At 37.2% G+C, this 24348-nt stretch overlaps 1 protein-coding gene across 45 annotated transcripts in view; it reads right to left on the bottom strand.

Annotated features, from left to right (window-relative positions):
* RBFOX1 (RNA binding fox-1 homolog 1) overlaps window positions 1-24348 on the bottom strand; it is a 1150020-nt gene that overhangs the window by 34061 nt on the left and 1091611 nt on the right. For 41 of the 45 annotated variants that reach the window (XM_064672743.1, XM_064672746.1, XM_064672737.1 and 38 more), the window contains 2 exons: window positions 15805-15937; window positions 6999-7038 (listed from right to left, as the gene is read on the bottom strand). In XM_064672743.1, coding sequence (XP_064528813.1) covers window positions 6999-7038; window positions 15805-15937 — 173 coding nt within the window. The remainder of the gene's footprint in view (window positions 1-6998; window positions 7039-15804; window positions 15938-24348) is intronic. The other 4 variants (XM_064672735.1, XM_064672739.1, XM_064672742.1 and 1 more) reach the window with 1 other exon arrangement.

Below are 24348 nucleotides of genomic sequence, written 5' to 3'. Positions count from 1 at the left end.
CTGGCAGCTCATTAGGAACTCCAGGCTTTGAACTGTCAGCTCACTTGAGGAACGCTCCTCCTGATTTTTTTCAAGCGCTCACACACAGAGAACAGGACATTTCCCTCCCTGCTCCCGGTCAGCTCCCTGCCAGCAGCAATTGTGTCACACAAGCTCTGGAATCAGGCAGGAATAAGGATTTCATAATACCCTACGTGCTCCCTCCTTTGCAGGGAGCTGCTCCTCTGAGCACACACAGAGGCAGCGAGACAAAACGCTTTCTCATTTCAGATCATTTGATTTTTATAAACCAATAGAAGGCTATTACTGCCAAAAAATGTATAATAGGCACATATTGCTTGCAGGTATGTGCATACAGGATGTCAAATAATGTCACCAAGTGCAAACTGAGGCAATAAACAGCGAGGCTGAGGGAAGACAATGCAGGCTGCTCACTTGGTCTGGCCTCTGCCACAGGGAGAAAGGGCAGAGATGATACAAATTTATCTGTTCTTCCCTCCTGGTTTTTGAGTGCTAAATACAGCATTTTTCCCCTTTTTCTTTAATTTTTTTTTCCCTGAGTGCTGATATGAGGGAGCACAAATTCTAAAAGCATAAGGAAGATATTAAACTTGTTTTCATGATCCAGTCCTGACAATGTGTAGCAGACTGCAGGTCAATCTGCAGCATGACATGATTTTATTCACCACGTGTGGGACTCCCTCTCTTGTCCTACTGTCCATTCCTAAAACCCCTGACTTGAAAGTGAGAGCCACTCCATGTCAACCCAACTGTGCACATCACTGTGATATGGAATTGAGAGCAGGCCACCACGAGCAGCTCTGAACCAGGCAAAAATGAGACAGGCTGTTCACATATCAGCTGCTCAGCAATCTGCAGCTGGTGGCCTCTGTGAGGGTTGGTTTTCTTTCCTTTATTTAACTATCCCCCCAAAAAACTGGTCAGTCTGCGATGACAGACCCTTTCTTGCTGCCTAAACATAGGTGCTATGTTCCTTTTATGCCTGCATTTTGATTTGCTTTCATCAAAGAATGTCTGCTGAACAGTGAAGCTTGACTCTGAACTTTTATTAAGACGTTTTGGATTCAACCGTTTGACATTTGTGAGAGCCCTAGAAAGAATGAGTATAAAGCAATACAAATAAAAAGAGATTGAAGGTATTGAATTTGCCTGAATTCTCTGGAGAACTAAAATGCAGCATGAATTTGGGTGCCAGGAAAAATATAATCCCCTACCATCCCATGTCATGAACTCATAATTTTAAAATGAGCTGTCATAAATTACACATTAGAACCTGCTTAAGGAAATTATTTTTATGGGGCTTGGTTTCTGCAGTTTTGGGGTCATACTAAGTTTTCTTATTGTTTTACTTCAATTACTTCAGATAATTTTTCACTGCAGGACCAAAATACTTGGAGGTAGACTTTGCATTGGGAATTGGGATGGGAATCTGATTCAAACCCCTGAACTCAACTTCTGAGACAAGTTCTACTTTACATTTTTTCTTGAATTTTGAACTTAGCTGATATCTTAGATGAGGAATACACCAGTAAGTTTCACTACATACACATCTCTTGAGTAACATTAAATATTTATCTTCATGCCTTAGACTATATTACAAAATAAAATATTTACAACAAAATTATGTAATAATTACATAATAATAAACAACAATTTTTGCTTGTTATGTATTAGAAATGTTTTAGGAATGTTTTTTCCTCCCTCAGTCTGTACATTTATACAGTAAGAACCTGACTGTTATGCTTTGAATTATTATTTTGAAAATTCAGCTGAAATAACGAATTCAGACAATATAATGAAAAAATGTCTGTCTCATCTGTGCTCCCATATTTGCTACTTCCAAAGCAATGATAAAACAGTGTTACAACAGCTTAAGTAGTTTTAAAAAATAAGAATAGTTTCACTACACTACACAAATCACACTCTGTGAATAAATGCAACTGGTGGACTATTTTTGTAATTTATACACACAGAATCCATTTTCTCAACATAATTATTTGAGTATTACTATGATTTTACAAGAGTCTGCATTCAGCACAACGAGGCTTTTCCATCAGTCACTGTGTCATACCTGTGGTAACTTATTGCCAAACACAGGCTCTTGCAATCCTGCTCTATAAAGAAACAGAAATGGGATGATTTGAATGAGTGAGGGAAGAAGGATGGAAAGAAAGATGCAGGGAAGGAATTTAGGCAAATTCCCCAGAGCAACTCATTGTAATTTTCCTCTCCTTGTTTTATATATGTCTGTGGCTCGGGCAAACAGGAAAAGAACAGTGGGATCCATCAAAGAGCAGGAGCCAATTGTTACAGAGAAATCTTAATCAAGTTTAGAAAGAAATCACCCACATTTTAGGTAGGATTCGATAAAATGAACAGAAAATTAAATGCAACTGAATTTTTAAATAGTGTCTGTGTATCTGCAGTAAGAGTCATTTCCACAAAAACAAGTTATACAAACAGACATGTGTAGGTTATAAAACCTCGTATACATGTGTGCACCTCCTCCTAATACAACTAAATCATTTTTTTGTCTGATCTAAGATGTACTGAATGTTGATTGTATATGTTCAAACTGACTCTAAATGATTGATATTTTTGGTTCTTTTTTCCTGTTACGAACATTTTTAAAATTTTATATGAATTTTGAGATTTAATTTTCCTCAGTTTTTATTTCCAATACTTCCTTTCACTCAAGGATCTCAAAGCATTTTGTGAACATAAATTAATCAAGGTTCCAAACCTTCTCTAGTACTGAGAATTATGCCTGCCTTATTAGCAACAAACAGAGGAATGATATTAAAAATTACATGAATTATACGCAGCACTGCAGAATACAGAAGTTGCCCTTTCCTTTTCTTCCACTCATATGGTGTTAAGGTTTAAAAAAAAAAATTTGTTCTGCTCATGGAGTAAAACTTTGGAAGAATTAAAGAGAAACAATCCACCAGCTCTTTGTGCTGGCTCAAATTTTGGAGCAGGGCTGTGGCAAACATTTGTGGTATTTCTATATCATGTTCCCAGAGGTATTTGCTACCTCTTGGTAATGTATCCAAGCAGACACCAGCTGCATTAATTCCATCCAAATACAATCACCAGCACTGGTCTGGCATTTGTACTGTTTATATCACAAATAAAGATGAGAGATGAAAAGACATTTCATCACTAGATATCCAAACTTTTTAAAAGGTATCAAGGAGTGTTCCAGCACATAGAGAACTGGAAGGAACAACTCACTGCTCCCGGGAGACTCTTTTGCCCTTGGAAAAGTCATTTCTCCACTTCTCGTTCTGGTTCTGTGAGTTCCATTTGCAAAACACAACAAATCTTTGGTACTTGAAAGAAAAATTTCAGTGCTATCAGCAGATCCTTGCTTTTCACATCAGAACAGGGCCTTCCAGGGAGCCTGATGGACTTCTACCTGAGGTCAAGGGAATGTTGCTCAGGTAATTATATCTGCTTTTCCCTTGGGAATCAAGCGATTGCTCCACCCTCAACACCAGCCTAGTTTTGAGGTAAAGGTGGTGGCAGCAGCTATTGGTAGTCTTGTCCCTGATCTGCCTTATTCTTGCTCAGCAGCTCACACAGAAAAAAAAAAAATAATCTTAAACCTCTGTATGAGTATTTTGTCGTGGACTTTTGCCAGCTGCAGTATCACAGGTCAGGATACTGATTCCAACCCTGAGAGCAGGTTGGAAAATCTTGCAGTGAACAGTGAGCCCGACCAAGGGACGTGGTTAAACCAGATCCCCACCCAGGGGCTTCTGCAGCTGGTGGGGACAAGGCTTGGAAGGTTCTCGTGTTTCTGAGCCTTCCCACATTTTAGGTGTGGACTGAAGAATGACATGCTCTGGAAACATTCTTTATGACAATGGTAAAAAAAGAAAAATAACAGATTTAAGATAAAGCAGAGCAAAAGTGCAGAGCTATTATTCTAACTGAATATTTCTGAGTCTGTTACTATTTTTGCTTGATTTTGTGGAGCGTATTTTCTTATTTTCACAGGTGCCAATCTTCATCTAAGAACTTCTATATTTGCTGGCAGGCAACTTTAATTCTCTTTTAATGACTTTTTCTCTTAGTGAATCAATACTTAATTTTAAAAGGTCTTCCTTACTTCCTAATAATCTCCTTTATTTTTCCTACTCAAAGGCACATTTAAAAAGGGAATTCAATAGCTCAGCTATTTCAGAAGCATTATTACATTCCATATAGAATTATATGAAATACAGAATATATTATATTACATCTAGAATCATGGCTGTTGATTTTTCACTTTAGACTGTACTTTCCACTTATTTTTATATTCTTATTCTCTTCTGTTCTACTGGTTAGTATTAAGCAACTCTAGACATTTGCTGTTCTTGGTTCACTATCCAGTTTTTACCCAACCAGTATCTTTTTGTGTCTTCCTTCCTTCCTTTCCCCTAAGCTGAACCACCAAAGGCTATGCTGATAGCTAGTTATGCAATATTGCTGTTGGTACTCAATGTAATCAGAGCAGGATGAAACCCACTTTGATATACTCATTAATGCATATTTTTGATCTGGCTTTTCAGTACTGTGTGCCTTTTGTTTTGCTTTCTGTGGTATTTTTAAGGTTCTTTTCTCCCCAATCTACTGTTAAACCCTATATTGTTTAAATGTTTTTTTATTCATAGAGCATTTTTCCTTTCACAAAGCTTCAGCTTTGCACTTAAAATGAAAAGCTGAGTAGAACTATGCCATAAACAATTGGGATTTAATAAATAACTCAGTCTGCTGCAAACTACTACACTAAGAACTAATACTCTGTGAATTGTAAGGTTTCACTTGATTTATGCCAGTTCTTTCTATCTGTCTCTCCCTCCCCTGCAAATGTTTTATATGCAAGACAGCAAAAATGTAAAGAAAAATTCATTATGAAATAAGAATGTTTGTATACTGCAAAAAATTTAAAAAATCTCCAGAAGAGTGTTTTAATTCTGTCAAATGCTGTAAAGGTAAACATTCTGTTCCATTAAGCAAACTGAGATATGCCATCAGAAATATGAGGCTGTAACTGAGTGAAAACCAAAGCATAGTTCTGCATTTTCAAACATATAACATATGATGAACCACCAATAGTTATTCTATTTTCTAATGCACACAACTATTGCAGACAACAAAACTGAGGCTACACTAGAAATTAGTCATTTCTTTGGTATCTTCCTCATTGGAATCACTTTCCATTTGGAAACAAAATGTTACAGTCTGTGAGAGGCTGTGAGGCCACCTAAAAATAATATTGTCAGTCCCCAAAAGAGCTATTCCTGGCTTTCAGCAGCAGTGGGTTCCAAACCTACAGACTGTTCCACTAACATTTAGTTCCCACCTATTCTGCCACCCTGAGCCATCCAGAGAAAGATGTCCTGTTGCCCTTTTGGGTTGGTAAACTGAGCAAAGTGGATGTCACATTCTTTTGACAGTTTGAAGGAACATGAGAACTGGAACCCACACTTCAGGAAGTTCCACACTGTTCCATGTATCTCATAGAGCTCAAAAACTGAGCAGCAAGGTGGTTAGGTGGGATTAGAGCAGCACACTCCACCTGAGCAAGGCTTTGGCCAGCGGCTGATTCTTGTGTTGGAAACAATATGTCACTGACACCATCACTAAGCACATATTGGAGACAATTTTAACTCTTGCTAATTTAATGTTTTTAATCTGCACAAATGAATTTTCAGAGAAATACCAACCTTTCCACCTCCATCAGAAAAAACAAACCTACTTCGTACATAAACTCAAATTGTTGTCCTTCTTTATATAAAACTTATTAAACAAAAAATCCCGTCCCTTGGAAATAGTTCTAGAAGACTGCTGATAATGAGCACAAGGGATGTTTTCTAGCATTACCTATTTAATTTTTAATATATGTATGAATTTCAACTCATCTGTCTTGTCATATCTCAACAGAGACAGTACAAGTTGGTTAGAGCAACTTGTCTGGTGAAACAAAATGATACCTGTAACTTAGGGCCAGATTGCTTTATTAATATAAATAATGAATCTAAATCATTTGTTATTATTAATATAATAACAAATGTAAAAGATTAATTAGTCTCAGTAAAATATTTTACGTCTACACATAAGGTATGAGAATTAATTATTTTAGAAGAGTGAAATTCAGCCTCAACCACCTCAGACCTCTTGCATACTCAGACATAAGTAGCCTCTTTGTACACATTCAAGGTAAAAACTTGGCAAGAAGAAACAAGGTGAGAAACTCGAAAAACTTGATATGAAACTTGCAAAAATATCATTTAAAAGAAATTGGTGAACAATTAGGTGAGTAGATAATGATGGACACGGGGCTAAAAATCTTTCCTAACAAATAATCCACTTATATCATGAGCAGTCTCTACCTGTTTCCTTTAAACTGAAATAAGTGGATTTTTCAAAGTGCAGCTGGAAGTCTACTCAGATTACAGACAATACACAGCCATATCTTAAAACTTACTATGTCATTATTAAGCTCTACTATCACCCCAGCACCTACAGATACCCAATGTTGGCTGGATTTGGGAAATTTATATCTCTCCGTGAAGTATTTTCATAGTTCAAGTATTAATAATATTCAGCTTGCCTTGATTTTTTTTTTTCAAAAGAGCTTTTGGGGATTTGCAAAAGAATGTTTCTGCTTTGCTTTGGTTTTTTTTTTTTGAACTTCAATTATGAAGGGAGACACCCCTCCACACACACACACACACACACACACACATTTTTCACATCTTTTTGCATTCGTTCAGCATTTGATTGAAGAGTTAATTCAGCTCCACTGAACAATGATAGATGTAATGAACAGAAAGGTCTTCCAATGTGAGAGATATTCTTCTCAATTCTTTCTGACAGGCAAGGGATGGTAAATAGACAAAACAGAGTCAAGCTAGGCAGCAAACTTGTAAAAAGAATGACTCTGGTAATGTACAAGGACAGCATGCACATCAATGAATACTTACATAAATGTCTGCACCATAAAATCCATCCTGGTATACAACACTGCAAGGATGCACACACAAAGAAAAACATCCATATTAGTGCATTTCCACATGCAAATGCCACCAACCCCTGCACAGCTGAGGTTAGTCTTGTCACAAGAACAGAGGGAAGGGGGAAGGAAGGCACTCTTCACATTGGTTAAGGAGGTTGGTGGTAATTATCAGAGGTGAAACTGTACCAAATACATCCACTTATAGAGAGGGCCAAATGCTTGGTCAAAGGGAGACAAAGCATGGCAGGATTGGAAAAAACTTGTGATAAGGTTGAGGGGCTTTTCCTTGCTTTTTTTTTTTTTCTATAAAAATTTTCAGTGGGCCAATCCTACAATCAGTCTCAATACATTGACAAAAAGCTAACTCTTGAAGTGCTACTTCCTTGTCCTGCAATTATGCCAACCCTCTGAAATAAAGAGGTAATTGTCATTACTTAGATGGAAAACAAAACACAGCGTAAGTTTCTATGTTGAGAGGAGTGGGTGAAATAATTATGCTGTTGATATTCTGTGCACTGGGTCAAATCTCAATACCTCAATGCACACAGAGGTGAGAGAATCCATAGGTACTGCATTGTTGGCTTGATGCACATTTCCCATAGTGACAACAGGTCTGTTGAGAATGTCATGGTGTTATTCTTATGAAAAAAAATATTAACTTTCCTTACTTGATCATTTCAAAATGAAAATCAAAGTGAACATGCCAATGGTTCTGAGCTCCCCTGCAGTTTTGGTTGGATACATTACTACTTCCTACCTCAAAAAATGTTGGTATTATTATATTGCTGTTAACAGTTCACCAAGAGACTGTGGTATTTCAGCTAAGATAAATCATCAGTGCATGTAGTGCAAATTTCAGATTCTAAACCCTTCAGGATAAATGACACAGTATGACAAAGACAGTTTAAATGATTACACTAAATAAAACTGGAACTACATAACAGTGGCCTACCAATTACACACATTATGTAATTCCTGCAATTTTACATTCATTTGGCAGTTCTGCAACTTCAAATGGGTATTTCCACTATCAGAATCAACCCAAGCTGTTTCAAGAGCTAAATATGAGAGCACACAATAGGGGTTTTTTTGCAACAGTATTTTCAATTTGGGAATACTATTATCTAGGAATAATAGTTATTACCAAGTTGCTAGTCTGAGCTGTTTTGCAATTCCAACAAGAATTTTCATGTCAGAAATATAAGTGATCTATTGAGGTCAATGACCAAAACCCACAGGGCTGAGCTGATATGTGTCTAAGTCAGAATCACTTGAGAAAATCATAAATATGCATACATGCACACAAGCGACATGGATAAAACCACACTGATGATAAAAGTTTGCTGTGGAATAATAATGTGTGAAAACTCAGCTCCACTTAAATCAGAGCGTCTGCCATTTGTTTCAGTGAGGTCAGACCTTTACCCGTGTATTTTTCTATTTATTATGTCTGCAGAACAAAATAGACAAAACCCGGTCTACACTGGCAGTTTTCAAGGAGCTTGTTGTTTACATTGCATTGCACCTTCATTTTGGTTTGATATTCTGATTATTTTGAAACATTCCATGGTTTTCTTATACCTGTTTGCAAGTAAGAAATAAAACTTTCCACATGGCTGTGAGGTAAGAGCACACAATCATGAACAACATGGAAGGACTTTTATGAGATGATATAAAAATTATACTAAGTTTGCTGAAGAGGAAGATCCCTCAACCACAACCCTCAGTTCCTCACATCCCTGTCCACTCCTGCTGGGAAACAGTGGAGGAATTGGGAGAAGGTAGTTTAGGTTCTGTCTCTGTTTCTAACCATCCAACTGCACTTCAAAAGGCACTAAATTATATTCATTTTTCAAGTCTGTTTTGCCCATGATGTTAATTTGTGAGCCATGTCCCTGCCTTTACCTTCAACCCAAGAGCTTTTCCATTTGAGTTCCTCTCCCTGTACTCTGGGGAAGGGGGGCACAGCTGGGTGAGGGTCTGGCAGCCAGCCAAGGTCAACCTACCACAGGACATTAAAACATGCTACTCTCAATTACTATTAAACATTGCTACTCAGAAAATAATGCATAATGAGAGACTATGTGTCAGAAAGGGGACCTTTTTTTCTTCCTCCTCGTGGTGATCTGTGGATATACAGGGAAGATGAATAGGGGCTGATAAATTTTTCATTACTAAGTGCAGCTGGTTGTAACCCTGGACAGGTTCCTTCATCCACCTCAGTCTTCCTTTTACATATAACTCTCAGTCATGCACAGACAGAAGCTTATTTTGAACTCTAAAAATACAAACACTTCATAAATACTATGCTGAAAAAATGTACCTATCTCTAAAATGAGATATATATGTGTAATTCCATCATTAACATGGCCAATATTAAGATGAAATGATGGAATCAGGCAACTGAGTATAACAGTCCCAAACAGGACTTGCACTACAAAAAAATATCAGCTGGTTTTATCTTATTTCCTCCCTTTGGTCTTGTATTATGATAGTGATGTTAAATAAAACCCCTTCTGCTTCTCCTGAAGTTTGAAGAAAAGTAATTCTTCACACTTTCATAGATTTTTCAGAGAATATTTCCTCTATTCACTGTCCTTGTCACTCATTGACTCCTATGACTGAATCTTGCCAGTGGAGTCAACTGTGTTTTCTAACAGCACCCTTCACCCAAGGGACAAAGTGTAAAACACCAAGAACTTCAGTATATAATTTTCCAAAGGGTAATTTGCTTGGCTTATCTCCCCTTTTCCTCTCTCTGAAGCTGTAGGCAGAAAACAGATGATATGTCTTAAGCATGGGAAGAGATTGAAGGCATCACACAGGGACCCCTCTTACCACAGCTCCTTTTACACTTTATATTAAAAAGAATTGTCTTGGCAGACAGATAAATCATGCTCCTTATAAACCAACACAGGGTCTTCAAATAACCACATTACTGAAATCTGAATTACTTCACCCAGGAATAGATGATGTGTTAATGTGCTACCCGGGGGCATTAAAAAAAACCCAACAAATTCAGGGCATCTATTCAGTTGTTTTTTATAATTTTATTGTGCTAAGGAAAATTCAGAGAATTGAGAAGTCTTGATTTAATAAGAAAATGTGCATCTAAATAACATCATATGTGGCAATAATTTCCTGAAATTATTTTTCTATAAATATGAACCTGTTTCCTCAGCAGGTATTATATATCTGACTTTCATGGGTTTACCTCCTTTATTTAAGTCTCTGTATCTTATAATCATTTTTTGTAACTATATTAAGACCAACTCTTTAGATTCTGCCTTTATAATATCCTGGGAGGACTACATCTGTCTTCATTATAATTTTCTATCCTCATCTTTCAAAAGGATTGGGTTGAATAATCTATCAATGACATAAAACAACAGTTCTGGACTGCACAAACCTTAGTTGAGTAACTTCATGGCAGTTGAGTATCTGTGGCCCTCAGCCACACACACGTCCTGCACAGGGTGACATGGACAACCTAAGGCACAGTCAGAGCCTTGGAGTGATGGATTCAGGGCAACAAAGGGGCATTACAACCATCATTTCATTCCTTGCAATAGGAATCATGTCTGCAGTTCACCATCACTTCTCCATCATAAATAAAAAACAGAGGTTCTGTTTTTTTAATTGCTGTTAGGGTCACCTTCACTGTCCTACACATTATCCAGCTCCTGCTCTGGAAATCACCTTTTCTATGAAACCATTCACATGAAGCCTTCATGAAACAAATGATAGAAGAGATGCAACTGCAGCCTTATTTAAACCAAACACTGATAATTAATGTAGCACCTTTCAACACTGTAATGGCACCATTTTCACTGCTGTAAACAGAAAACTGAAGCTCTTGTATGAGGCAGTTTCAACTTTTTAGAATGTTCTATAATTCCAGGTTCTTGTACTTTCAGTTTGAACATTTTCTGCCACGAACAAGTTACATTATCTGCTTTGGAAAATTAACTGAGGGCATTGCTGCAGAGAACAAAGCTGGCAGACATAAATCACTGTGCACTGGCAAAAAACATTTTTTGTTTTAACAATTGCACAAATACACAAAATACAGAGTCCAAAGTAAGAAGAAGTTTCTGTGAGCCTAAAGAAATATATTGGAAAAAACCCATAACTACCACAGGAGATGTAGTAGTGTATACTAATCATCCTTCTTTCTTAAATTCAGAATAAGTGTTGGAAAATAAAGCTGTTTTTTCTTTCATTTTGAATCAGCTAGACTGTAGCACTTGAAAACATTTACTTTAGCAAGGGGAACAATTTCTGAATAGTCTCTGTTACTTCTCCTGTCTCCTGTTTTCCCAGGAGAGACACCAGAAGTGGAGGTATGGACTGAAAGCTCTGTTAGCTTCAGCAGAACTGAAAGGAGCAGAGGGGACACAGAACACAAAGTCATCACACACTAAACTTGTGAAGAACTTTAAACAAATCATGCTGGAACAGAAGTTTTACTAATACTTCTATCTGCTCTACTACCAGACATACAGTGGCTCTGGGTTTTCTTGACAGTAAATCAAAGGTGGAGTTTCATATTCACCTTGTTTTCCTGTTTGGTGAATGATTTTCAAGGAATGCTGACATTCTAGTTGCTAAAAAAAGTTACAGGTATTAAAATCAGTTAGCCTGCTTTCAACAGTTTGCCAAAGAGAAAAAAAAAAATCCAAAATCTGCCCCAGGAGTACCTTTCCTAGCCAAGACAACATCCTCCTGTAGGGACAGGCTCTGACTGCTGTTCTCCACTCATGTCATACAGAACCTCACTAGCCCTTGTTTCCCCTCTCCTGCAGTGTCAAGGCTGAGCTCTCCCTGCAGTGTAGACCTCCACACTCTAAATTTTAGCACTCAGTATTCTTACACAAAGTTTTACTCCCTCATTTCAGTGTCAGTGAGGTTTGATGGGACATAAATGAATTATACATTCGCAGCTATGACTAAACTGCACATTCTAGTGTGACAAGGCATTAGAGAGGATGCCACAGGTGCTAAAATGGAAGTATTTTCCATGAGCTGATAAACAAGATGCTATCTCAAGGAATTAGTGAAATGCCTCACTCGTAAGTAAAGGATCCATTAATTATTGAGATAAAGTTATTCATCTCATGAGCAGTAATTTCATTTTTAAATGACACATTTTAAAGCATGTGTGCTGTTCTCTGATTTATAAGAAAACAATGGCCTTAAATATGGTTATACTCAACAATTTTCCTCAGACCTAGCAAAGAATCCCATGTCTTCTGTTCCCCAGTAAGTGGGAGGCACAGCAGAGCTTTCAGTAGGAACCACACGAACTTGTTTTGCCTTAAGACCACAAAATCTAGATTTCCTTTGAGCCTGGGACTCCTTGCCTTTCCTAACTTGGTCAATAAACAGCTTCTAAGAAAAGGTCACAGTCAGTACTGAACAGGACACCAGTGAAGAAGAACAACTACAGATTCCAGGGAGACTGAGTAGAAGGAACCTGTTAGAGAGCAGGGACCTGGGGGGCAGAGCTGCTCAGAGAAACACCAGAGATCACTGTGTCAGTCTAAGGAACACATGCTCTCAGCTTTACACCTGATTTTCAACTTCAAAGCAAAATAATTCGGCTTCAGTTCCAAAACAATGTAATATAAACAAGGAAGTGTGAAGGAGATTGTTTCAGATCAGGTATTACTCAGTAATAAGCTTCCTAAGGTTAATCAAATAAAATAAAAGAGGTAATTTCAAACTTCAGATTTATATTTTACAATTAAGTTCTTTTTCTAAAAGAAAAGTAATATTTTTCTAACTAAATGTTGGTGGAATTCAATGTAAATTTATAATTAAAATTATATCTGTCATTATAGAAAATGTGTGGGGTTTTTCTAATGATTGAAAATACTTAAGTGTGAAACTATTTGCTTGGCTGTAAGGCTGGGCTCCTTCTTTGGGTGAAAAATGAGAAATTCTTACTAAATTAATTGCAAAACAGCATTTAAAGCCTTTTCCATTTTTCTTATCAACAAATGATATTCCAAGTTGTTTGCTTCCTTCTCTGAGTTGATTCATTCCTTGTGATCTCTTTATTATCTCTGTAATTCTTCTCAACTCCTACTCCCATTGTGACTGCAAACCACATTCTTATAATTTATTTTCATTGATTAAGGATTTTTGCTGATGAAAATTCCTTTTTTTGCTTCTTTAATAGGTCAGATTACATAATGGGTGAGCACAGAACAAAGTATCACAAAGCAATTCCAAACTGCATCAGTGAAGTTATAGCACAAGATCTAACACATTAAGCCAGAGAAATTATGTCAGAATGAAGCTTTATTAATCCAGCTGTGGATCAGTGTAACAGAGATATGCATTATTCCTGCACTGATCCATTAATTATGGAAGTGGGCAATTTGTGTTGTGCATCAGAAAGCAGGGCTTTATTATAACCCAGAGGTGGATGGAGAAAATTAAGCCTCACTAATATCTGAGCTCCAACCTACCTGAATTAGGACAGGGCTTAGTAATTGAAAACTTTGGCAGAGTCAAACTATTTTAGACTGGGAAGGTGGGCCCTGGGTTACCAAGGGTCCATCTCAGACAGCTGGGAGCCCTCAGGGCAGTGAGAAGATGTGACTCCTGAGCCATGCAACACGTGGCTCACTCTGAAGCTTTAAGGACAGGCCATGAAGGAAATGAGATTCATCCACCCTGACTATGAAACCACCCTGCAGAAGGATGGAAGAGTGCTGAGCTGACCCCTTGGAAACCAGCTCAGCTGGAACACTGCTGAACCCGACTGCAGGGCACCACTGCTGTATTGGCTCACAGGACTTCTCAGCACTTGCACATCTAACTTACTGCCTAAAGATGCTGAAAACGAGCAGCACAGTTACATGAGGATATACATGTATGGCACTTGGAAATGTAATTCTTTCTGCTGAGTCACTGTACTAACTGAACCACAAAAATCTGGTAAAAAAAAGCTACCCCACATACATATATACACAGAGAGCACCCACGTGGCCTCTTAAATTAGGGCAAATTTAAGTTACTTACTAGTCAGAAAGTATTTACTCATTTTGCAAATACTAACCAAAAAAGTACTATCCAATATTGGTAGGTATTTTCTTATATAACTTTATGACTTCACATTAAACTAAGGTGTTAATCATGACTACTGACATCATGATTAATGGCATTGGCAATGACCCACGTTGCCATCTCACTACATATTGCATTCTATGTTCAAATTTAAGAATTTATTTTTAAATGAGCTAGAGACCGAGAATCCACTTTCTTTATATGCAGTATCCACTTGGTAGCTGAGACATTCTGACTGAAATCTGAATGTTGGACACTCTAAACTTGCTCCCATCATTGCCATGTCCAATACCTTGATTAACTCTAAATGAGAGTCTGTGCAACAGTAAGATAACCTTGGTGGGACATCATCCTTGCCTGAAGGTAACTCAGAAACCACAGTGCCTTCCTGCAGTAGTGGCAATACTGTTTTGCTTATTAAATTAATATTATTTTGCTTACGAAAAACTTACATAAAACAACAGAGCACACTTTTACAAAATAAACTGATTTTGTGGCATCATTTGTATATTCATTTTCAGAACATCTAATTTGTCTGACATAATAACTGCCAGAATTGATGGAATGGTGAAACTGCCTGTCTTAAATATCCCTGAAAACTCAGCCTGAAGGCTGACTGATGAGATTTAGCAAACTTGCCTAAGGAATGGAGCAGGAGAAGAGGAGGCTCTGCTGCCAGCTCCTGTACAAGAGGATATTCCCTGTGGGAACAGATGAGCTCCTGAATGGGATTTGAGTGTGGGCAGAGATCGAGATCACTTTCCCTTGCTGCCTGTGCCAGCCCTTCCTGACCCCTTCTCAGGAAGATCTGGCTGCTCTACAGAGACGTGGCAGCAAATCTACCTCAAATTTTCAGGACAAAATGCTACTCTGGCCTGGGATCCGGTAAGTTTTCTGATTTTGCAGGTTTCCCAATTTCTTAACAGCTGAAAATCTTTTATCAATGTTTTTAGGGTTTTTAAACATCACACGCAGCATACGAAGTCTTTCTGTGTCAGCATTTGCAGAGCTATAGGAGAGTTTATTTCTTCTTTCTTTCCCTCAAAAATATACTTAAAACCCCAATCATCTTCTGAAATAAAGATTATTAAGTTTCTAGAAATTACTACTATGAATTCCTCTTTGTTCCTTAGTTTACTGGTTGGTTTTGGTAAATGCAGGTCACTGACAGGGAAATCTTAAGGCATTATTTAAGCAAACATACTCCAAAACCATGGTCCTGAGAGAAGCATCCCAGATTTCTATCATGGCAAAGATGGCAATTGGAAAAACTAAGAAAACTGCAATAAAAAAAATAAAATAAATACAGCACTAAGGTCCAGAGACAACGTTCAGTAGATGATTTGAAGAAAAAGGAATTAACTTGATCCAACCTCCTTAATAACCAGATGTTTGCAATCATCAAAAACACATCTTTTAGCCGAAACGATTCCTCCGTTCCAAAGCGTTCCCCGTTTCTGAGAGCATTTACATAACAACATGTGACATCTGAAATGCTCGAGGCCACCAACCATGGCAGTACAAATTACAGTCATTTTTCAACACCCTGGGCAAGGTGCAGCCCGGGCCTGGTGTCGGCGGTGAGCCACGGCCAAAAAAAAAAACAAAAATAAAAGTGTGTAGCCTTGTGAAACCCATGCTGGAAGGTGTGGAAAACTGAGCTCCATGCTAAAGGCGTGGAAAACTGAGCTCCTTACCCGCCGTAGGCTGGAATAGGAGGAGGGGGAGCTGCTGCACGAAACGTGTTGTACACCGTGCGACCTCGGCCTCGTAGGTGGGCACCTCTGTAAGCGGCAGCTGCGGTCGCGGCAGGGTAGGGAAATCCTGGCACTGTAGGGGGGGAAAAAACAGGGATTAACGGGCAACATTCAGGTCCAGTGTTCTGAAACAAGCAGCATGTTTATGCTTATTACCTGTAACTGGACGAGGGAGTCACCAAATAAGTGAATTATTAGTCTTTTAGATCGTCTTTACACGGAAAATCTTTGTATGTAAACAGGACAAACAGGGAATTTGGACGCAGTTATCAGAGGTGGCTCTCAGTTTCTTAGAGCACAGCATTAAAAAGAATGTTGGCTGGTTCAGCCAGGAGACTCCTGAGGTCCAAGTTCAGGCTCCAACTTATAAGGTCAGAGATATTTGCATCATAGTATTGGATCTGCCTTCCAAAGTCAGCCCTGTTTTGAGTGAGGGTGAGACATTAGACATTTAGGTGACCTCGAGTCATCTACATTATCCAGTGATTTTGGCAACTGAACAGAGCTTTGCTTTTGTTCAAGAGCTGATTATTAACTGGGTCTTAACTGTGTAACCATGGAAAAAAAGAGTTTTCTCTCTCTTTTCTGGTTTTTTTTTTGGGGTTGTACCACATTCATAACAGTACCTTTCATTCCTTCAAAGGCAAGAGTTGCATAGTTTAGAAATATCTGTCTGAATCCAGATAATACTCACACCAAATAGAAGCAATTTAAGCAAATAAAGAAATTAACCCAGGCATTTTTATATTGTCATTGCAACTAAGTGTAAACATTAATTACTATTCCATGTGAGACTTAAAATATTTTAATCAGAAATTGAAGAGTAATACAGTATTACTTAGAGGTTTGGTTTTTTTTCTGTAAAATGTCTGTAAAACTGCTCTCTTAATAAACTTTTAATTATAAAAAGAAACAAAAATCCAACCCAGCAACCAAACAAACTTTACACTTTTCTTTCTCTGCCTTTTTTTTAACCAGACTTCATTATTTCATTTCTCCTGTGTACATATATTGCTTCTCAATGTTAGAACAGGTATTTCTTGAATGAATTAATCAGTGAGACAGAAAAAAATCAAATCCAGCTCTGTGGCACTCAGGTTGCATCAGTTGTGCTTCACTATGCTGATTTTTTTTTTCAGTTTATAAATAAAGAGATAAAACAAATAAACATTTCTTATCAAAGCCCTAATAAGGAGCAAGCAAACAGAAATAATGATGTATAAAACACTGTGGTTTTCAAATCTGAAAAACAATTATTTCAAACCTCCTTGGTCTTTCATCTGTTTAGGTAATAAATTTTAAAAGAAGCCTTAAATTTGAAAAAGGAAATGAAAAATTCACAACCTGTAGGCCTTGCTGACTGAACATGTGAAGGCAAATATTGTAATTGTGGTGACTTTCCACTATTGCCTTACTGCTGTGGGGCTTTGCAAGGTCCTTCTCACTGACAAAAAGATTATACAGTAAGTTCTGCAAAGATTTACTTGCCTGTGATACAGCATAAACCAACCTTACAGCAATACAAATAAATTAGAACTGTCTTAAAAAGTGCAAATGCCATATTTTTATTCCTTTCTGTAATAAGAATGTGCGTCAAAATCAGCAAGATGAACTTGCAGAACTCAATATAATGTTGATAACTTTGCAAGCAACAGCATTTAAGAAGTGTTAAATAATAGAAAGCATTCTTTTGAGAAAAAACCAAATATATATCATATAGATTTAAATGCTGTAAGCACTTTTGCATATTCAATAACACTGAATATTGAACAGTACAAATATAGGAGTTCTAGAATTATGACCTACTGCTGAAACTATGTAACTTTTGTCCTTTTCCTTTCCATGTATACAGTCCTGTGTAAAAATTAAGACAATATACATAGAAAAATGTAAAAGGTAGTTTTCAGTGGACTGAAGACATAATTACAGCAGAAAGATCTACAAGTCTGTGCTGTGGTTCCTTTGATAGAGTGGACTCTCTGCCTATACAACCAAACAAATAAAAGGTGAAGGGGTCTAATAAATAAAATCTTATAGATGAAAATTAGCAATGCATGAGGAAAACATGAGGGCTGGACCACGTGGTGCCTTGCTCACTTCAGTCCCTTAGAGAATGTGTTTCTGAGTGAGAATTCCTTAAGTGGTTTACAATAGGTGATGCACACAACACATTTAAATGGTCATATTTAAATGCAAGAGCCACTGGGGATACACCTCTGTGAAAGTGTGAGCTCTTAATGTGCTCCGTGAGCATTTTTTATCCTTTGAATTCTACCTTTCAATCTAGCTCTGTATTCGTCATGGTCACACCTTGGAAAGAACTATAGGAAGGGCCAATGACCTCAAATCTTTGGCAGTGAATGCTTTCTACAAAGAAATGTCACTGGAAAAGCAGAATGCCCTATCAATGAATGAGCCAAAAATAAGATATATATTATATATATAAAATTACATTTTTATGAGAAAGAAGGCTTTATCTTATGAAAGAGGAGAAAAAGCAAGAAACAGAGCCAACAGGAAAAGTCACTTAGCCCCCAAGTGCCTATCAAATCCAAACCCTGGAAGGGTGGCTCAGCATTCCTGGGAGATGCTAAGACAGGACAGTGATTTCCACCATTTTCAAAGGATCTGCAACCCAAAGAGGTGTTAGAATGAAAAGCCTGAAGTAACCCTATTTTTTTGCTGTGCTTGCATTGCATTGTTTCCTTCCAACAAAGTCATGGAACATAAAATGTCTAAAGTAAAGCAAAGCACTAAAAAAGCTTGTAGAAGCAACTAGTTGAAGGCAGAGCAGGGATTTGCAGTTCTGTCAGGAAGAGGAACAGATGGGATGGAAACTAAACAAGAGAAACACAGGACTAAGAGTAGTATTGCAAGGTCTTATTATCAAGTGAGGTCTAACAGTTGAGTTTAAGCCCAACAGAATTATATCCATCCCAAAAAATTGATTTGGGTCCATCTGAAAATCAGAGTATCTGAAAACATGCCTTTTATTTCCAGGCAGTAACATTAAAGATTAAGATCAGAGGTAAAATAAGCAACAAGTTTTGTCACCCTAGATTTCAGCTCAGAGCAAAAACATTGTGCTAGTTCAGGCCAGCTGAGAAATCAGATGGTCAGGAATACGTAGTAACCACAGAATTTATCTTGCTACCAACTTTTTAATATCCTCACCCCAAAATAACCAGCAGAAGTGGCACCATTAGAACACAACTGAAGAATGGACTTCATAAAAACAGTTTTATGAAAAGAGTTGTCCCATCAGGAAGCATTAAATGCTATTAACCAGTCCCAAAAGTAATGAATATACTAGCCAGGAGGGGGAAAGATTTTAATGACTTACAGTTTGTAGGTCAACCTTCCTTAGTGCCTGAGTGCCAAAGTGCTGCAACTCAGTCAGTGAAAATGCTATTATAATGGGGGTGAAAATGTGTTTGACTCTCAGCAGGGAAGCATCTGAGCCCACTTCTAAGCAAAAGTGGCTTAAAATCATCAAAGTAATTTGATGACTGGAATCCTTCTGATCTGTGACACACAAAAGGCAGATTTCTCCAAATACACATTGATGATATGAGGTGATAACATGAGGTTAAAACAAAAAAAGACTTTTCTAAGGACAGCATGTGGTCAAATATCAAGCCATAGAGACAACTTATAATTTCATCTAATAGCCCCTCAGTTCTATAATTATTCATTCAGCTATTCAAATATGAATGAGACTACAAGAGCAACCACAGAAATTCAGTTCCTACAGTTGAACTGCACTTTTATTTTTTCAAATTAAAAAATTAGAGTATAAGCAATATGCTGTGGAAGTGCTTGGCTTTGCTTCATATAATTATCCAAAAGCATACAAATCATCTTCTTCTACAGCCTAAATGATTTTTTTAAGGAACATTATGCTGGTGAGATTTCTTCTTTAAACTTATTTGTTCTATTTTTATACTTGAAAGGATAAAATTTTAAAATGTATTATTACAATGAATATTGGGTTCTCTCTTCCTAAACTTTGTAAACTTGGAAACATTGTCAGGACACCTCCTCCATTGAACTTCAGCTTAGATCTCAAACATGAAATCAGGTCAGCAAATCACAACATTTAAGCAAATCAAAAAGCCTCTGGAATTAAAAGGATTCTTGTTAGTATATCAGTAAAATTTAGGTAACTAACAATTTTATACAAAAAGCAAATATGAGCATTAGGAAGACAAACTTAATCTTTGTGTTCACAGATGAAATTTAATCAAATCTTAATTTGTCCCAGAAGACGTAATAGAAGCTTTTGTTTTACTAATTTTGTATTAAATGAATATGACAGGGAGGTGCACTTTCTAGGCACCACATCTCACCATAGGCCTGGGAAAACAAAGACTAGAGGAACAATGACAGAGCTCGAGCTCCCAAAAAGAGGGATATAACCTGGCAAAAAATACTTAAGGGTTATACACTGTGTATTAAAGTTTTAAAGCTCTGGGATAGATGAAAGAGCAGCAGATGCAAAAAACAACAGGGGGCAGATTTTGTATCAAAGCCATAAAAATATACAGCCATTTTAATGGGCAATTATTCTTCCCATTTGTGCTGTGGTTGGAATTTGTATGAGAGTGCCATATGCCCCCAGAAAGGTGTGCCATCAAAATGGATGAACAAATCTACCTCTCATCACTCCTCATCTCTCCTCCTTTGCACAAACTAGCAGGTCATCTCCCATCAAGAGTCTGCAAATGCTTTATGGTGAAGAATTTTAATGTTACATCATGTTTGCACCAGTTTATAGCTAATTTACTGCAGCACAGTTTAACTGCTACAAAGGCAGGGAGACACATTTACATTATTCCCAGAGTTCAGGAGGACCCCTGTCGAGGAAAAACAATAAATTAAAACCAAAGAGATATAATGGGTAACACGCTGAGAAAAGCTAAGCAGAATAATCTATATGATGTTATCTGAGATTTCAGGAAGAGAATCAGCAGTTTAGCCCAATGTATGCTGTGTTTTCCCTTCACTGTAATAGTAATAAGTATTATTAAGTGGCATTCTTTAAAAGAATTATAAACACTGTGTTAAAGAGGATGTGTGCATTTAAATACACAGACCAAAGTACACTGCAAGCAAAATGTAAGCTGTGTTACTATGGATTTTAACATAAAAAGGCATTTAAATCATATATATATTTATATACACGCACATACAGAGTTAAAATTTCAGAGTAAAAAAACCCCACCTTCAGAAAGTTCAGTGTTTGAAATTAGCAGGCTGAACATACAGTTCTTCACCTGTCACTTTTATGAGAGGATTTTCCCTGGGATCTAGTTGTGAATTAACTGAATTCAAAGGAAACCTGCCATATATATCAAAACCAGTTACAACTGGTCACTTGTTTTTATTTTTATTTATCTATTTATTTTTTGAAATATACTTAAAATTATAGAACAATTATTTCCTTACTATTGGAGCAAAATATATGTCAGTATTATACACTGTTGTTTAGGAATGAATAAATCCGTATTTTGGAGAAACCCTTACTTATAGGGGACACTCATTTGAAATGCATTAAAAAGGAAAACAAAAATCTCTAATTAATGTACAAGTCTAATCACCATTCTCCACATGGAAGAGTAATTTTTCACTGTTCATTTGCTCAGTGTAATCTCAAAACTGACATAACAGAAAAGCAATGGCCTATAAATCTGCTCTCATTTGTTTCTTTAATATTCATATTCCATTGAACTACAGCTGCTTGTTGCTGCAGTCTATTACAACATGCAAAACTGTCGATAAAAATATTATGAAAGGCAAGATGTGTTTCTTCATGGCTCTGTGTGCCATTAATTTGGAAAAAAAATAACAACAAATGGCTCCTGGATTGTCCCTTAGTTAGCTGCACGCTGGGCGATTAGTGATTAATTACCTTGCTGCTAATTGACATGGCACAAGGAAATCGACACAGCCCTGATTAATTAACTTTTTTATGCAAGACAGTTACTTACAAAACACTGCACACTGTAATTGAATCCCTTTACACAACACTACTGCATTAAGTTTCTCTTCCAATCCAAATTAGCACCAAATTTCACATCGATTTGGTGAAACTTTTTAAACGTGCCAATATTTCTAGAAATGTTTTTAACTATTTCAGTCTCATATATGTAAAAAACCAGATTTTTAGTTTTTTCCACACCAAATCACCAACATAACCAAATGCACTCGAAAAAGGTACATTGAATATTTCACCAAAAAGCAACCTATTTAATGTGCTTATTCTTATGTTAAATTATAGGAAGACAATTTATTCAAACAAAACTTTCCATTTTGTTATACTTAGTTTAAAGTTGTTTTCAGACCTAATTGATCCATTATTTCAATAATGACTTGCATATACTGACTTCACACTTACTTTTCTCTGTAATTATTTTCAGTACATATGGAATTACTCTTTTTCTCTGCCTTCCTTTGTTTCAACTCTTCTCCTGTACTAATAAATGATGCACTGTTGGTTTCTATGTATATTGAAACCATTATATGCCATTAACTTATACCTTTCTGAGCAAAATTGTGATGCCAAAGCACGGAAACAGTTTTATCTTTTTGTCTAAGCTTTTTCCCCATGAGGGTGACCGAGCACTGGCACAGGGGCCCAATACCTCCCATTCCTGGAGATATTCAAAAGCTGGTTGGACACTGTCTTGGACAGGCTGCTCAAGCACCAGGGGATGGACAACAAGTCCTCCAGAGGTTCCTTCCAACCTCAGCCCCCCTGAAATTCAGTCATTTAGTGATTCTGTGATGATCACAAATTCCCATATATCTCACCCTTCTTTTATTGGGCTGTATATGCAGCCACCTGAATCCCTCAGGCATCAAGGGATTTCTAATAACAAGCAACAAGAAATGGAGGATGAGGAAGGATACAAAGGAACAGCTAAGATGGTTGAGAGATTTTTTGCTAAATCAATATTACACCAACTAACAACTTCAAATCAAAAAAATGCTCCAACTGGTGGTGAAATTACTTATGGTGTACTTAATATCAAAATTAGAGTACTGCATAGCTGAAATCACAAATAGTTGAAGTACAAAGAACAAACTTTTCACAAAAGAAATTACTAACAAACAAGAAAAAGCTCAGTAGATAAAAACAAAGCACAGAGGCCATAAGGGAAAAGAAACAGTAGGAATCAGAGAAAAAACATTTGATCTTAAATTAAAGAACAATCTTCAAATATAGATGATCAAAGTGATCAATATCTTGTCTCCTCTTCCTGGTTGTTGGACATGTACAAGTTCCAAGCAAATGGAAAAAAAAAATCCCCTGTGCTAAACATCATTTCTGAGACAAAGGGGAAAGGCCAGGGTTGTGGAAAGCTGGATAAAGGGTAGCACTCCTATAAAGAGATGACTAAATTTAGTGATTTGAATGTTTATGCAAGTCAATTATATAGTGACAAGAAATACTGTTTAGATGACACAAGGATTTCTAAAATTCAACAGAATTATCAAACTGTAAAGAAAGGATTGTCAGAAAGCTGTTGTGTTGGGAACAATTTAGGCAGGAAGTAATAGAGGAAAGACCCAGCTGTTAACCTAATCCAAGCCATAATGGAAAAGACTGTCAAAACAAAGAATTGCACCTGCAAAGTCATATAGATACTAAAAATGTTAATTCCTCAAAAGTACTTACTAGCTGTGAAATTCAGGTTGAATTTTGCTGTACACAGCATGGTTCTGAGAGCCATGATTCAACAACAACCATCACAAAATACAGGAAGAGTGACAATAAAGTACATCTTCATTTGAAACCAAAACTTACAGGCTAAGCTTGATATCTGACAGACAGAATGACTTCAGATTTACAGTCAGTGTGTGGCTAGCACTAAAAATCAGTAACACAGCACCTAGAAAGCAGAGCTAAGGAAACATCAGAACCCTGGATCTAGGGCTCTGCACAAGGGTCTGATGTGCAATTACATTGTACATCTTCATGCGAAATAATTCTAAATGTAATTCTCACTATTTAGCTGCATACTGAAAGGAGTAAGCCCAAAAAAATCTCACTGTCCTAACTCATTGATTAGTCTCAAGTAATGCCAGTGGCCAAGTGCCAAATCTCCATCACCAGAAAAACACCCAGTTAAGACCCCTGAGTTGCCCAGCTGTCCTTGGCCACACACCATTTTTATTATTTGAACTAAAGGACAGAGATGGTCCCCCCACAATCTACTGCTGAAAATGTTATGCCCATCTTTCCAGTCATCTCCCACTACCCAGATGTAGGATTGTGTATAGGTGGGGAAAAAAAAAATCAGTGACACACAATTCAGGACGTGTCTGTTTACAAAGCTCTTTAAGCCTGCTGGTTCAGACACACCATCACTAAACAGATTAACAGAAGAATGAGTATAAACAGCAAGGTCCTTAAGAACAGATTTGTGGGAGTGAAATGAAATCCACATTTATACATTTTTGGATAACTACAATGTATCT

The sequence above is a fragment of the Pseudopipra pipra genome, chromosome 16, assembly GCF_036250125.1.
Source record: "Pseudopipra pipra isolate bDixPip1 chromosome 16, bDixPip1.hap1, whole genome shotgun sequence".
NCBI lineage: Eukaryota > Metazoa > Chordata > Aves > Passeriformes > Pipridae > Pseudopipra > Pseudopipra pipra.
Note: the sequence above shows the minus strand (reverse complement) of the source record. Positions and strands in the feature narration are given on the sequence as shown.